Source organism: Trifolium pratense, linkage group LG3 (assembly GCF_020283565.1).
Source record: "Trifolium pratense cultivar HEN17-A07 linkage group LG3, ARS_RC_1.1, whole genome shotgun sequence".
NCBI classification, from domain to species: Eukaryota; Viridiplantae; Streptophyta; class Magnoliopsida; order Fabales; family Fabaceae; genus Trifolium; species Trifolium pratense.
Window position 1 is genome coordinate 7,841,323 of NC_060061.1, and position 16,334 is coordinate 7,857,656.

General features: G+C 30.9%; 2 protein-coding genes across 2 annotated transcripts; both read right to left on the reverse strand.

Annotated features, from left to right (window-relative positions):
• Nucleotides 1–974: 974 nt before the first annotated feature.
• Nucleotides 975–4,295, reverse strand: LOC123917579 (protein trichome berefringence-like 7). Its single transcript, XM_045969339.1, has 4 exons — nucleotides 3,100–4,295; nucleotides 2,220–2,378; nucleotides 1,545–1,856; nucleotides 975–1,450 (listed from the first exon to the last, which is right to left on the reverse strand). Exons 1-4 carry the CDS (start codon nucleotides 3,933–3,935, stop codon nucleotides 1,438–1,440), a joined length of 1,320 nt encoding a protein of 439 aa, XP_045825295.1. The 5' UTR covers nucleotides 3,936–4,295; the 3' UTR covers nucleotides 975–1,437.
• A 6,305-nt stretch (nucleotides 4,296–10,600) lies between these two features.
• On the reverse strand, nucleotides 10,601–12,033 carry LOC123918336 (transcription factor HEC3-like). The gene has a single exon (XM_045970355.1). The coding sequence runs from the start codon at nucleotides 11,679–11,681 to the stop codon at nucleotides 10,860–10,862; it is 822 nt and encodes a 273-aa protein (XP_045826311.1). The 5' UTR covers nucleotides 11,682–12,033; the 3' UTR covers nucleotides 10,601–10,859.
• Between the last annotated feature and the right edge of the window lie 4,301 nt (nucleotides 12,034–16,334).

Sequence of the window (16,334 nt, forward strand, 5' to 3'; positions counted from 1 at the left end):
CCTATTGCATGTTTGAATATAAGATAAAAGGAAACAAAATATCATTTATTCATATAATTAATATTCATGTGTTGTGACTTTTGTCATTTTGAGGTTATAAGATAACACTTGCTTAATTTAACAAGGTTCGGTACATTTTAATATACACATTACATATTAAAATGTGCATACATAGAAAGTAAAAAACATTAAATCTTAATTTTCCTGGACTGTGTTTATAAGGCATGTTAATTGCCATACACTTTACTAAGTTGAATAGTATTTGGCAATAATCCAAGTATGCTGAATAAATAGGAATCATGCTAAGATCACTTGAATGATCGTTTTGATTGAATAAGGATTATACAATAGTGTTTCATGTTTTCTCTTTAGGCCCCATGGTTCTTTTTCCCCTTCTGGATTTTACTTTTTTGCCCTTCAATAAAAACTTTGGTTTCTACGAACCGAATTTCTTTTGCCTTGAAAAAAAAATTTGGTTTCTGTTAACCGAATTTTTCCTGAATTTGAACTAGAAAAAACTTCGGTTTCTGCGAACCAAAGTTTTTATCAAGGGCAAAATTGGAATATTTGGGGATATAAAAGATACATGAGGGGCCAAAGGAGAAAACATCAATGTTTTTTAACTTTGGCCTTATCTCACTACACAAACATGGTTGATTGTTTTTCATTAAAGAAACAAAGTCAAAATGTCAATTTTATCAAATAATATTGACTCAGAAACTTATTTTGTCAACTTCTAGAATCTGCAATGTGCACATCCTCTTCTATACTGGAATTCTACATCTTATGGATTTTCTATGCTGGAATTCTACATCAATGTGCACACCACTTGCTCATTTTGTCAACTCAGATTTTATTTGTTCACATAATCCTTCTGATGTTTGAGGTAACTGAGGTCTCTTTATCAGGTCTTTTTAATGGAAACATGCAAAATAACTACCTGTTGAACTTGCATGATTTCGACGAGTACATAATGACATTTAACCACAAGTTCATTCAAACAAAGAAATACAATATAACCAAGTCAGGCTCAAGAATATAAATTGAATTATTGCTATTTCTAACTATTCACCTCTTTCTTTGTTATGGAGAACAATATAGCATTGCCATGACCAAAACAAAAAATCATGACATGCTGACAAAATTGTTACATCCCAGACAATACCTTTTTCAGGATACAAAGAATGGGAAAATTAATTAAAAAATTACTTTCTGTTGCAGACAATTAGGTACAATTTCAATTTATATCCAGGGCTTACATTCACAAAATTTGGTGCAATCTTGAGTGTTGCAGAAAACCACTGTAGATGGCAGAGGTCAACAATTGCAGTATGAGATGGCTCCATATTTATAGTGTTAGCACCAGTATGAAATCTGATCCATACTTCTTCGGATTAATCTGAATTTTTTGAGGTAGCCTCGTAATTACCAAGAATGTTAGTCATCTAATCTGCATCCAGAAATAAATAATGTGTTAAAAGTAGCTATTTTGAAAAGTACTCTTTTGTAAGAGTTGGAAATTTTTTGAAAGTAACTGAGCTTACTGTGTGGTTCCATTTGCCGAAAAAGGGATTTCATATTCGGTAAAAAGTTGGGACAATATAATTTCATTCCACATATCAGGCACTCCAGGTAGACACCAATGGCTGCAATCCTGACTAGATGGATTATCATTCCAGTTACCAACATGTGCATCACTGCGAGGAGCCGACATAGATGTAACATGGAGAACATTTATAGGAAAATTAACATCCTTTACAACTTCCAAAACTGTGTCTGAAAATGAGTTTTGGTCCGTTGCATTAGTTTCGAATGTGGGGAACTGTGTTACATTGCAAGTCCTACGGGTATCATCACTGCAAAAAACATAAAAGCTAGATGAATAATTGTTGAACAATGAAGTGAGCAAATATCACAAGAAATATTTAGTTATTAAGAATCCAACCAAGTGGTTGAACCGAAGTGGTTAATGAGCTTCAGGTAAGGTTGAATCGTTCGGGATAACCCGAGTTCAAATCCTGGTTGGAACTATCAACAATCCCTGGCCAGACTTGCCTTCAGTTCGAACTTCGGATCCCCTTAGGATATAGTCCCCTAAATCAAGCAACGCTTGCTATATGTAGGGATAATTTGAATTTTGAAGCATCATTTTCAGAAATCATATAAAGAAAGCTAAACATATGTAAATAAACATACTGTTATCCATAATGTGGGAATACCTCCAGTGAGATGGTTCAAAAGTCCTAAAAAAGACGCGTGTTCTTTTTTTATCAATCTTTTTCTCAACCCATGAAGTCCAAGTTTGGAGTGCTATTTTATAGGCAGAAGGAATTGACATCCCGAGCTTCAGAGAGTTTCCAACCTGGAAATAAGTACCCCTGTCGAATGCAAGAAGAGGATCATTTTACACGGCAACCCAACAACAAAAATTCAAAATATGAGAACACAGATCAGAGCCAAGACAATGTTGATACTTCTCAGAACATTAGTTAAGTTAATTTTACATTTGCTCAAAACTGTGGTGGAGCTGGTATCTCAAGTTAGAATCAGAATGAAAAACAATACATCACTATATCAGAAGAAAATTTAAGTGTCTATCATCTTGATTTTCAAGCATTGGCAAGGTAAGAATCATGGCCAGCAACAATATCTAGAAATCTACTTCTTTTAACATTAAAAAGATAGCCTTTTGGTCGTGTGTTTTGGAAGCTCGTGCATCACCTGTTATATGCTCCTAAACTCTAAAACCATCTTTATATTCTTCCTCTTAAGTAATAAAAATAATCAGAAACTGCAAAATCACGACGATGAACCTAATAAGAGAACAATGGCAATGCTGCTACGGTGAACTATTCAAGGTAATGAATAGCATCAAAATCAACTGCAGCAGATATACTCATACATAACCAAAACTAAGGTTTTAAAATCAACTCGCATTGCAATCATCAATATTGTGGATGGCGGATGCAATCCAAACACAGTTGCATTGTGATCGCATAGACATCAAAGTCCATGTCCTTATGACCGAGGCTAAAACCACGGTCACAAACATAACACTACATGCTTACTATTAAAATATTGAAAAGAATGGAACCTTACATGTGGAAAAGCTTAGATGGCACCCACCAATGACCAGTATTGAATATAAGAATATCTGAATTAACCCATTGATGACTTATATCATCTAACTTGTCCAATAAAAGCGTTGATTTAACCCTCTTTGGTGCATGTTCAGGAGCCTGACCCTGCTGTACCAAGAAAACCGATCGAAAAAATTCAATGGTAAAATTGAAAGCACTAAACCTAACTCCTAAAAACCTAATCCTCTTTGTTATCTGATTCTGATTAACTTCATAAACACTCATCTTATCCTCAACACCAGTCATCAACATACAAATCAAAGACTCCCATTGAGTTCTACTCATTGAATCACCAACAAAAACAACCCTTTTACTCCTTAACATTTCCAAAACAGCACCAACATCAAACATAGGAATATCACAACTCTTAGGTTTCCATCTCCATGTAAGAAAATCCAAATCACTCCTTCCATTACCTAAACAATCAAATCCTTGTTCAACAAAAGGACACTCAGTTGCATTATACAAAGGGTAATCAGATACTTGAACCCATTTTCCATCAAAAACATCACATTTTGTCAACAACGATCTACTATTGTTATGATCAGAAAAAAAACCTTGTCCGTTAAAAAAAGCATGTGTAATACTAGGAAGAACATAGATGTAACCACCACCAATTGCTATAAAGAAGGAAATAACAGAAGCAATGATAACAAGAACTTGAAACCTGAGACCGAGAGAAACACATCCAAAACGGTTTGAGGAATTGGGTTTGGGACTTGCAATAGGTTGTTGAGAATGAGTGTGAGATCTTCTGTTGATGGAAATGTTTCTATTCAAATGCGAACCAGTCATATTTATGAAAAAAATTCAAAGCCATCACCATAGGAACATGAACTAGTAGTAACAAAAATAACCCATTTTGAAGAAAAAAGACATAACATTGAGACAAGAAAAGAGAAATTGAATGAACCCAGATGAGAAAGATTCGATTTTGGAGGAAACCCAGAAAGAAAGATCAATTTTTTTGGAGATCGGTGGTGGTTTGAAGATTTGATTTGATAAAAAAAACATGAAACTGAAACCGAAGAAAGCAGAACGCGGAGAATAGATTTGTTGTTCTAATTAATGAATGAATGACCAAACAAAGAATCTCAGCTACGTTTGTTTACTTTCGAACAAAATTGTTTTTTTTTTCTTTCTTTTTCTTTTAATGGAAAAAACTAAAATAAAATTGCTTTTTATTTCTTGGAAAGAGAAAAAATAGTAATTTTAATATTTAATAATTAATTTTCAGAGATTTTATAAAAAAAAATAATTTATTGTGTTTGTTTATTATAATAAAAATAATTTTTAATATGTTAGATGCATCATGTATAAGTGTTTTTTGTTTTTTGTCAAGTAGGCTAGAAAATTCACATTTTTTATATAAGTGATTTTTTAATTACAAAATAATTTTATCTTTTGTCAATGATTTTCTCTCTCCTCTAATTTTATCTTTTAACCGCTTCATATTTTAAGCTATTTTTCACTAGATACAATATTTTTAAAAGTGATTGTTTTTATAAAAAAAAAATGATAAAAAAAAGGAGTAACAAGCAGCCTCCTAATATTTACAAGAATTAGTATTATTAGTCTCGTATGTCGGATATCGAGTTTCTACTAAAAATTAATGATATGAATTATTTTTATGTTTTTCTTAAAAAAATTATGTTTTTATTATTAAAGTATTAAGTACTATAATTTTATTATATACAAAATTGAGGTAAGCCCTTTGGTTTTTTGTGTACATGCAATGCAATCACTTATAGAATTCTATATGATTTGTGAGTTTAATTTTTGTTGTTAAACTAGTCTAAGCTATATAGAAAAACTATACTTATACTTGACAACAACAAAAAAAACTAGAAATAATTTGTGTTAGATATTATATTATTTTTTATTTAAGTGCCATATGTAAAAAAAAAAAAAAGGAAAAACAAAACAGAACTATGGTTGACATGTTAATATAGGAGTGTATTCTTTTTGACGTAATATTTTTTTTTTTAATAAAGTCATTAGATTTAGTTTAGTGATAAGAAATTTGGATAGTACGTTATAGATCCTGGATTCGATCCAACTTATTATAAAAAAAAAAAAAATCTTTTTTTAACAATACATGTTAAATATATATTGTGAAAAAGACAAACTTGCCGTAGACGGATTGCTATCTTAGTTGTTTTTTCTTACCAAACCAGTTTTGATTTGTTCTTCCTTAATTAACAATCATTTTTGTATTGCCATTTTTATCGGTTTAGCTGTCGTGTTACACTCTTCTTGTCTTCTCCAAGGTGCCAGCCAGGTAGGATTTTAGATCACACAGTTTTTATTTATTTTTAATATATATATTTGTGTTTTTGGTATTTATTTTTTTTTAACTCTGACATTCTATATAGTCAAATTGATCGTGGAAGAGTGTGACTGAAATCCACTCTCTCCAGTCTTAAATACAAAAAAAAAATACTTTTAGATTTATTAAAAATTGTATGTATTTAGTTCAAAATATAATTCAGATACATTTCAATTTTTTAATGAGTATACATAACTAAATTGACTAAAAATACTAAATAGTATTCCCGAAACATTAGCTAAGCTATTAATGATACCTTTGGCAGTCTCACCGATGTTATAGTCAGTTTTGTATGGTATGGTGGAGTATGCCATATACGGAAGGAGAAGAAACATTAGAATTAAGAGAAGTTATATATACTTTGGTTTTGTGAGACGAAAATATCAAGAGTGTCTATTGGACTAAATTGCAAGTTAGTGGTAACCGATTACATTGAATTTTTTGATAATATTATTGAGTGTTTGTAGGTCTCGTTTAAAACATTTTTTAAATTTTAAGATAAATTTTATTAGGAGATAAATAAATGAAGTTGCCCACGGTATAGTTAGAGTGTCAAAATTGTAGGTTGGTCATCATATTTTTTATTCAATCTCATCTGATATTTTTCAAATTATGATAAATGAAATGATTTTTTTTCACACAACGATGAATAAAATGACACATCATTTTCTTTTTGTCACACTGTTGGATTTGGGCTCCCTTCCTATATGGAGAAAAGTCCAAGTTTGTTGGTTCATTGTGTCTCACTTATATAAATGGAGAGTGGTTATACTAGGGTAATTATGTGCAGGTAAATTTTGTGAGAGAACAACCTTCAAAAAGAGAGAAAAGAATAGAGAAAGAAAATCTCGTATTCCACACAGCAGTCCAGCTAAAACTATGATTCCCGATTCGTTAACCATTGGATTTCTCTCAAACTTGGAGGGCAGGTTCGCAGCTCCATATGCTATCTTTTGAACATTTGGATCGTCGAAATAAGTTCTAAGGAGGGAGAAATCGCGTCTACAGTGCATTAGGTTTTACTAGGGATTTTATTCAACTTCTTGTACTTGTTTTGTAAGCTTTAGTGTTTTGTTGTTTGGTTGGTTGTTAGCATTAGTTTGTGCATCACTTGGAGACTACTCTTTGGTCAATGGTTGCTTTTATTTGTTGTTGATCCTCATAGATTCTTACAAGTTTGAGTAATTTTATTTCCGCTACATATTGCTCTGTTATTGTTATTGTTAATTCCCCGTCATACACGCCAAAAAGAAACTAGCATACTATATAAATACATAGAAAACATTAAAATAATATATATTTAAATATAAACATGAAATAACGTTCGCCAAAAAAAACATTAAATAACGTGTAACATAAAAGATGTTATATTTAAATATAGAGATTAAAAAATATGCATAGACGTTGTAATTTCATATACCCAAACCCCCCTATCTTCATATTTGTCTCAATTCTCATTTGCATCTTTCATTCACTAAATAATTTCATATACCCAAACCCCCCTGATTTCCTGTTCCTCTCCAAACCCTCACTATTTCAACCCTCCCCCTAATTTCTGTGAACACTCAACAAATACCCTTGTATGATTGTATTTGGTAACAGAAAAAAATTGTTCAATTTCCACTTTACATATGCCGAATGAAAGAAAGGTAGATGATGATACTGCCATATTGATGTTGGTGCATTACTGTGAGTCTATCTCGCATATCTGTGTTTCTTGTTGATGGGAGAGAACGCGGGAGGGAGAGATATGCAAGTTTTAAATATTATTTCAATTTAATTAATATATAATTTAATTGGATTTAATTGATATGCACCGACAGTGTAATTAAAATAATATTACACTGTCAATCAATACTAATCATGTTTTCCGCCAAATCATCCCACTTCACCTCACTTTCTTTACATGACATGGCAAAACGATGGTTATTTATTGTACTATCGTGTAAAACTATTTTACACCGTCGGTGCATATCAATTAAATCCAATTAAATTATATAATAATTAATTTGAAATAATATTTAAAACTATCGTGTAAAAAAGTGACATATTTTAATCCTACAATTTTTATAAATATGCAATATTAATTTTGGTACATGGTACAAGGATATTTCACAAAAAACACTCGTACGTGGATAGCAAAATAGAGATTCTCTATTAAGGAAACTCATCGAGAGTTTTGAATCTCACTGATAAAGGAACTCTTGGACAAAATTGATGTGTTAATAACTCTCACAAATATGTGAATGTCTTGAATTGAAGGTTTCATCCCAAAATCTCATAAAAATGGAGTTCACAAAATTGGCTTGATGGTTGTGATAGGAAAGTAAAATTAATTGTGACAACATATTGATGATATAATATATGAATGATCATATTTATTCCCATTTAGCAATTAGTATTTTTTTTTTAACCGAAAACAAAACAATTTATCAGAAACATCTTGTTAGTCATTAGAAACATATTTTTTTAAAATAAAACAGAAGCAAATAATTACTATTCCCATCTAGCGATTTGAAACTCGTCCCGATGTACTATTTAGCAACTGTATTAAGTTATCTTAATTGTGTGGCCAATGGTTCATAGGTGGTTTGGTTTGAGTACGCAGGATCCGATACTTAAGGATACCATACACGAGTGGGAACTAGAGCAATTTTTTCTCGATCTTTAATTCGAATTAGCACAAACGATGGATTCAATAAGTTCTTGCCAATAACCACGTCCGCTGAATAGAAACATTAAACTAAAAGCCCATACAAAATGGGCACCTAAGAAAAAAAGACCATATGCAGATAATGAGGAACCGTGGAGGGCTTTCACACAATCCATAGGAAAAAAAGGTCTCAAAGGAATGTCGATGGTTTGACATGCTACCATTTGGGTGCTTTCCGGTGGAGATCTTTGGGGGGGGGGGGGGGGGGTTCAGAGTAATTTGAATAATAACAAACATAAAATTAAATAGCGAGAAAGTATCGAATAATGTTTTTTAATGCATGTTTAAAATACTATAAAAAATTTATTTAGAAAACTTTTGAATTTTTTAATATGAAAAGAATTAATTGTGAATTTTTGAAATTTCAAAAATAAAGACAAAAATAACTAAAATCTCATATTAGAAATCAAATTTCTAGTTCCTTTTTATTTAAGGAACTTTCTATAAAATGCCACTGTTTTAAACATGTTGCGAAATAATCATTTAAAAATACGCATTGGTTTAACAACATGAACTAAAACTACGTGCATAATAATTTTATAGACCAAAATATGCCATTTTTTTTAGTCAAGATATATCACTTTTGTATATGTCCAAAAAAAATTGATAATTTTACAGGGATAAAAAACATATTTAACCCCAATTTTAAAAAACCGCTCAAAGTAACTAAAGCTCTGTTGGGTAAAAATAAGCTATAAACATAGCTAAAAAGCTAGCAGAATGAAATTAAAGTGTTTGACAAATTTAGCTTTTGTAAATAAAAAATTACATAAAAGTACATAATTAGTTGATAATTATTAATTATATTTTTTTAAAACTAAATAAATAAATAATAAATAAAAATAGCAAGGGAAAAATGGAACAAAACGTAAAAAGTTATAAGTTCATACACTACTTAAAATAACATCTCGAAAAACGCTATAATCTAATTGAATAAGTTTGTAACAAAATACGTCAATTTTTATCAAACAAGCTTATAAGCTAATCTAAGCTAGTATAAGTTAGCTTATTGGACTTATCAAACACACCCTAAATTAATATAAAAAATCAATTCAGCTGCCATAAGGAAACATAAGCACGAGTTATTTCCTTTATATAAAACAAACACACAAAATAGTTTATGTGCATCTCTTTAAATGTTTTTTATATGATTTTTAAATTGAAAAAAATACAATTTTTGCAGCTAGCTATAACAGACTTTAAAAATCATGAGTAGTTTGTTTTCTCATAAAAACAAAAGGGTATAAATAAATGATGAGTAGTTAATTAAGAATCATACAAAAAACACCTAAATAAATTTACCTAAGTTTTAATCTATCCAAAACAAAAATAATTTCATTTTCTTCACACAGAAGCATGTAATAATAACAAATGTTATAAAATTTACATAGGTTATGTGCGTGACAATAAAATACTAGTAATTCTAAGGATCTTCAGCTTTAAGTAACCACAAGTTTTGTCTTTGAATTATCATGTTCAACATATATCAAAGGAAAATGCTAAACAGTGTCTCTGGGCAGTGCCCCGAGGCACTGTTTAAGAACCAAATATAGTAATATCACATTGAAGTTTGTGCAGTCAAAGTCTCGAAAGTGTAAACAGTGTTATTTTTAATTTTAAAATTTCCTTTTTTGGTTTCCTTAACCAGTGCTCCAGGAGCACCCGTTAGCATGACCCTATATCAAAACCTATACCTATATATAGTTTGTTAAACTCTTTGTCTTGTTGAGTACAAATCACTCTTTGAAGTCTCTGTGTGTGTGTGTTTGTTTACATATACGGCACACATGCCAATAAGCATGCATATATGTAATTATGTTTATATACAGAGATAGAAAAGAGGCACAGAAAGACACAGAAAAAATCTAGATATAGAGATATTATATAACTATAAATAAATTCATCAATAAATATAATATATAGTTTCTCACGTCACAGTTGAATTTATTCCCAGAAAGTAAGTTGGCCAAACAAACTTTCCGGCCAACATTCAAACTGCATACACATTATTCTATTCTTATAGTTATATTCATACACACATTACACATATATCTATACTCTATACGTAACCAAGGCCAAACGTTATGATTATTCTTCACAACCTTTAGTCAACAATATCCTAACAAACCTTTTCTCTCACACATGATCAATCTCCCCTATTAAACTTTACTCTATAGTATATACCTAGCTATATACATATCCCTCTAATTCACTCTTTTTTTTGTTTTTCTCAAACATCATCAACTTATATGGATGTTTCGGACCATTGATATCAGATCGGACAAATAAGATTCAAACTGTGTCTTTCGTATTAAAATAATCTCAGCTGTTGATTTTAAATCAGATGGTTGAGATTGATTACAGCGTCCGTAAATCTGTTTCCCAACTTATATAGTTGCATATATACTAATATAAAGAAAAAATAGTTCTCCAATATATAATATTCCATATACATACATAAATTTGATCATGGCCGTCAAACCTTAGCACAACAGTAAGTTTGTTGTCTTGTGACTTACAAAGATCACGAGTTCAAATTTTGAAAATAATATTTTTTCTCTTGCGATGACTAATTAAAATTACGTACAGAAACCCTTATCGAACTTTACTTACCGTCTTTTTATACAAACATAATTAAAAATATTTAAGTATAGCATAATTTAACCTAACTAATTAATTACTCACTAATTACCTCATGATGGTTAAAGCTTGATGAGCCATCACAAGCATGTGAATGTGAATGTCCTCCGGCATCAAATTGAACTCCGGCGGGCAAGTCGGCCGTTGCGGTTGTCGCAGAAGTGAGTAGTAAATTTGGTGCAAAAGGCCAAGCGTCACAACCGGAAGAAGGGGACAATAACAAAGCACTTGGAGGAGTAGAGTTAATGCATTGTGATGAAAATGGTAATTGATTTTGTTGATGATGATGATTTTGAGGAGTGGATTGAAGCAACCTAATTTGTCTCTTTAAGAACTTAACATAACGAATGGCTTCATCAAGCATAGAAGCTGTATCCATTTTAGTTCCACCAGGAACAAGTCTTTGAAGGATACGAATCTTCTCACTAATTCTTTCTCTTCTATGTCTAGCTGCAACACTTTGTGGATCGTCGCTGATTCGAACGTTTCTTCGCTTTGGTTTTCGAATAGTTGCAGGATCGATATCCACCGGTTGCATAGCTGCAATCTTGTACATCATTTCCTTCATAGCTCCTAACTCTTCTTCTTGTTCTTCAACATCTTGATCAATTTGGTGGATCCCTAATATGTCACTTAGAGAACCCGATGAAGATGGCGGAGGCAACGGTGGTGGTGGTGGTGGTATCATCATGTTGTTGTAGTTATTTTGTGGCCAAATCAAAGAAGAACTCATAGGAATTTGATGATGATCTTGTTGGAGAATAATACGGTTTTGTTCATTTGTTTCCATTTTCTCAAGATTCCAAGTGCTTGTGAATGCACTAGTACTACTACTATTATTATTTTGGTTATTTTCCATGACCAAAAACAATTTTATATATAAAAAATATGAAGGTGCTAGATTCTAATTTTGATGGATCTAGCTAGATAGATGATGATGTGTGTCTTTATTGATTTGATACTTTAATTAGTATATATAAGAGATGAGGAAGAAGATATAATAATAATCAATAAAAAAAGGGTTTTTGGAGATTTGATAAAATAAAAATAATTCAACAATAAGCGAACAAATATTTAAAATAAAACGAGTACAAGAGGTACTTAGACTCAATCAGCAAATATGAAAACATGAGAAAAACAGAAGATGATCATTTGAAACGAAGGGAATTAGAGAGAATTATTGTGTTCAAGTAGAAATTAAGGAGAGGTAAAATATTTTAATTTTTTATTAGTGTTGTATATGAATGATGAAGAATGTGTTTGATAGTTGAAAAGGTATAGCTATGAGGGTTATAGAGGGGGCCCAAAGGAAAAAGAAAGGGGAAAGTTATTTATGTAATTAGGAAGAGGTTTTTACTGAAAGGGGTGTCACTGCAAAAAGCATGTAGATCGAATGAATGAAAGGAAAAGGTAGCTATAGTGCATGGTGTAGTGCAGCAAATTAAAGAGATTGAATTCAATGTCGTTCTACAAAGTCATGAAATTTGATCCATATACCTAGCTAGACTCAATATACTATACTCTAGTTCAGCTCTCAATATAGTTGTATTTTCCATCCATTATTACATATATATTTAAGTTTTATTGAAATATTTTATTTCTATAAGAATTTGTTGCCTAATATTTTTAGAACTAAGTATAAAAATAAATAAATAAGCCTTTTGTTGGCTAATAATAATTCAAGAATAGTCCACTGTGAGCATAACTGGGTTGGTAGGAATTTTGCATGTAAAATATAGGGGAGGGGTTGGAACCCTAGTACTCCCACTAATTTACCATAAAAAAAATTCAAGAGTAAGAATTTTGTGACCTATTCAATAAATTTAGACAAAATTGAACTTTAATAAAAATAAGGTCATTTTACATAAAAGATTTTAAAATTATGTTAAGATGGTATCTGCACATGTGTTAATTAGATGAGCTTCAGGAAAATATTTTCTGATATATTTGTAAGTTTTTTTCATAAAACTTCTTCAACTAGGTTGTTGCATTGTCATGATCATTAGCTGTTTTGAGTTTATGCAAACTTACCGATCAATTCATCTTTGAATTTGATTATAATTAATAATTAAAACAACTTATGCATAATAAGGTGCATTGTTTTATGATAAATGTTTAATTGAAAGAACGCTTATTTATCAACCATAAAAAGAAAAGAAAAGAAAGAACGCTTATTTTTTTTTTTTTTTTTTGATAAGCAAAATTGTATTATAAGTGAGTACAAGGGGTACTCAAACCCTTACAATACAAAGCAATACATTAATAATTGCTTAAACAGAAAGAACGCTTATTTAAGATGTATAGGAGTATTAAAATTTCCCTCAAGTCTTAAAGAAAAAAATGGCAAGAAAATAAACTCAAACCTCAATCAGGTAAAATTTGAAAATAACTGGATTTTATCAGTTACATTATGGAGACTCCTCCTAATGAGATTTTAAGTCTCGATTTTGTTGACATTTTCGACTATAATCTTATAGTTTTTTTTGTTGACTTAGACCCACTTTCTTTTTCAAAATAAAGCTGTAATTTATCAAACATGTCAAGTTTGTGCCATGGAAATAATTTTTAGGGCAGTCAAAACTTCCTTAATTTTTAATTTATCTTCGTTTACGAATGGTGTGTGGATTCATGTAATGCATCAATTAAAATTAATTGAGTGTGACCAAGTTGATTGGGCTCGGTGGTTAATAAATTCTACTTAATAACAAATTATTTGAGAAAATTCGAATTTAAATTTTCGATAGAACAAATTTTGGTTATTTAAATTTCGCCCAAGAAACTAGAGGTTAAAAAAGGTAGTTGTATGATTGTTTTGTGTGTGAATTTGATCTATTTTAATGTTGAGAGTTTGTAATTTGGATCGGATACTCCATATGCCGTAATATATTTTGTTTTCTATTTTAATATGTGCATCTAATTTGAAGTTAAAAAAGTGGTTCACATCCATTTTAATATATATATTTTCCCTTTCTATTAATAATTTAATATTTTAACATTTATTTTTTTTTATTAAAAATGACAATGATCCACCGTTATACACTTTTTAGTGTCTGTATTAATTAGACATATATCAAATAATTTTAGATTTTTAAATTTTTTTTTATGGATGATCTATATAACATAAATTTTCAATCTAACAATAGATTTTGTAAAATTCGTATTAGTTATAATAAAATCGGTCTTATACACCATGCACCATATATCAAAGGATAATAGAAAATATTTGAGCTCGAGTTTTAAGATATAAACCTAAAATTTAAACCTTCTAATCAACATTTCACAGTACATGCAGTTAAACTCAAGCTGTTCAAAATCCAAATCCTCACTAAGGTAGCTAGGGGCGAGTCCTTTGCTGTCTCTCTCCAAATTGATTTTAGGTGCACTGAAATCCTAGGGTTGCTTCTCATTTATTGCCATTTTTATATGCCTCTTTTGCTTCTTCGTGTATTTTTGCTCCCAGTCTCCTTCACTCAATTTTGGGGATAATATTGAATGGCCAATTTAAATGCCAACTATTCGTTAAATGAAATCCTTGATCCATAAGCAGCTAAATAAGAACACATCTTTGTGAGTTTATATATATAGACTAATTATGATAATTAGATAAGTTTTTAAAAATTACGAAAAAGAGAGTATTTTCAATTAAATAAAATATATATATATTTTGTCACGTGAGCATAGCTCAATTGGTAGTGACATTGTATATAATATGTAAGGACTGAAGTTCGAATTGTGATACTCACCTTAAAATAAATTCTAGCCATTAGACTCTTTGAAATAGAGAAAAAATCACATTCTTTCTCTCGATAGAAAAGGATGGTTGGTAGTACTACTACTATCCAACAAAAGAATTGATTTCGTGCATAGCTTTTTTGGATCCCTATAATTGCTAGAATAAATTACATGTAATTTACTAATTAATGACATATCTCTTGTTATTCAGTCCAGTTCAAAAAACTATATGCAATAAATGTATCATCATTGAACAAAGAACACAGTTACCCTTTAATTTGATCCAACCCCTTTCTCTTTGGCTCAACAATTAGGGTAATTTATTTATGTATAAGAAGACAATTCCAAAGTCACAATTAATTTTTGACATCACCCGCATGTGTCATATGCATTCTTCTATTAATGCCATTAAATGTATACTAATTGATTTCATTAAAGAAATTAGTGCTTCAAATTCTGTTTGATGTGAAAAATATGACATAATATGACAAACTTTTGGCCTATTTGAACAAATTTTTGTGTTATAAAATTTTGGTGGATAAAAAATTACTCCATATTTAGTATTTTAGATGGTCTGTATTTAAGATAAAATGTTGTCATGTGATTTAGTGAAAGACTCGAAAATTTTATTTTTCTATTTTTTAGTTTTCATCACCAGTATATGGCCAACTGAACGGCCTAATCTGGTTTGACAGTCAGTTCTCTGACATCAAATGGTTTCAGTCTCCTTCTGATCGGATTTGCAGCGATGGAACCGTGATCTTCTCTACCAAGTCCAACGTCAATCACCATTGAACCAACAAACGATGATTTTTTAATTTTTATTTAAGGAGAATGTTAACTTGTGCCCTTAAGGGCACATGATAAGGATATAAATGTGGAAAAAATTTATTGAACTTGTAGTGTATTCAATTCTCTAAACATTAAATTTTTTCTATTATTAAATGCTATATTTCTATTTTTATGTAGCTTAACATGTGCCCTTAGGGCACAAGTTAACATAACCCTTTATTTAATTGCAGTAACAATTTTAAAATTAAATATAGTATATGTTATGGACTAGGCCTAAAGCCCAATAGCTGAGGAAAATCTCTTCCCAGACCGTCGAGCAAGGCCCAAATCGAAAGCAACCCAAGAAGACCATCTCTGGTCAACGGACACAATATCTTCGCATAGTGTAACAGCCGACCACCGGAATGATGAACATTAATTGTTCATCGGGGCTCTTCAGCCATTTTTTGACAGCCATTTGATGACATTAATGGCTATCAAGGGTCTTGGCCAAGTGCTGGGAGCTGTATATACTTTACTCTCGCAGTGGAGTCAGGTACATATTCTAACCCACTGAAAACTTTTGCTTCACCCAAATAACTGATTTGAGCATCGAAGCATCTGCAGGTACACAACACTCTCCACTTTACCGGGCAGAAGCGGAGCAACGTCAGATACGGTCACATTCTGATCAGGTACTATCAATATAACAGTTACGCACCATGATGATCATTATATTCAATGAATATTTAGCTCGCCACCAAATAATTATTTTGTATATATCGTGTTCTTGAAGCCAACTAGTATACTAGTAATAATAATAATCTTTGTGAAACGAAGGTGATGTTATATTTTCCAGAAATAGAAGGATTTCTCAATCAAAGAACATTATCCAACGTATGAAAAAAATTGAAAAACCATACACATGTCTCATTTAATATTTGAGCATTGACGCACCTTGAATGTTGATGTCATTTTGTTAAATACAAAAACCTTTCTGCCGAACAAA

What these genes read in the sequence shown, in the direction of transcription:
- LOC123918336 (XM_045970355.1), bottom strand. Translation starts at nt 11,681, where the DNA reads ATGGAAAATAACCAAAATAATAATAGTAGTAGTACTAGTGCATTCACA.
- LOC123917579 (XM_045969339.1), bottom strand. Translation starts at nt 3,935, where the DNA reads ATGACTGGTTCGCATTTGAATAGAAACATTTCCATCAACAGAAGATCT. An exon ending in CCATCTAAGCTTTTCCACAT is followed by an intron (nt 2,379 to 3,099) that starts GTAAGGTTCCAT and finishes TGCATTCGACAG; the next exon opens with GGGTACTTATTTCCAGGTTG. An exon ending in TTTGAACCATCTCACTGGAG is followed by an intron (nt 1,857 to 2,219) that starts GTATTCCCACAT and finishes TGTTTTTTGCAG; the next exon opens with TGATGATACCCGTAGGACTT.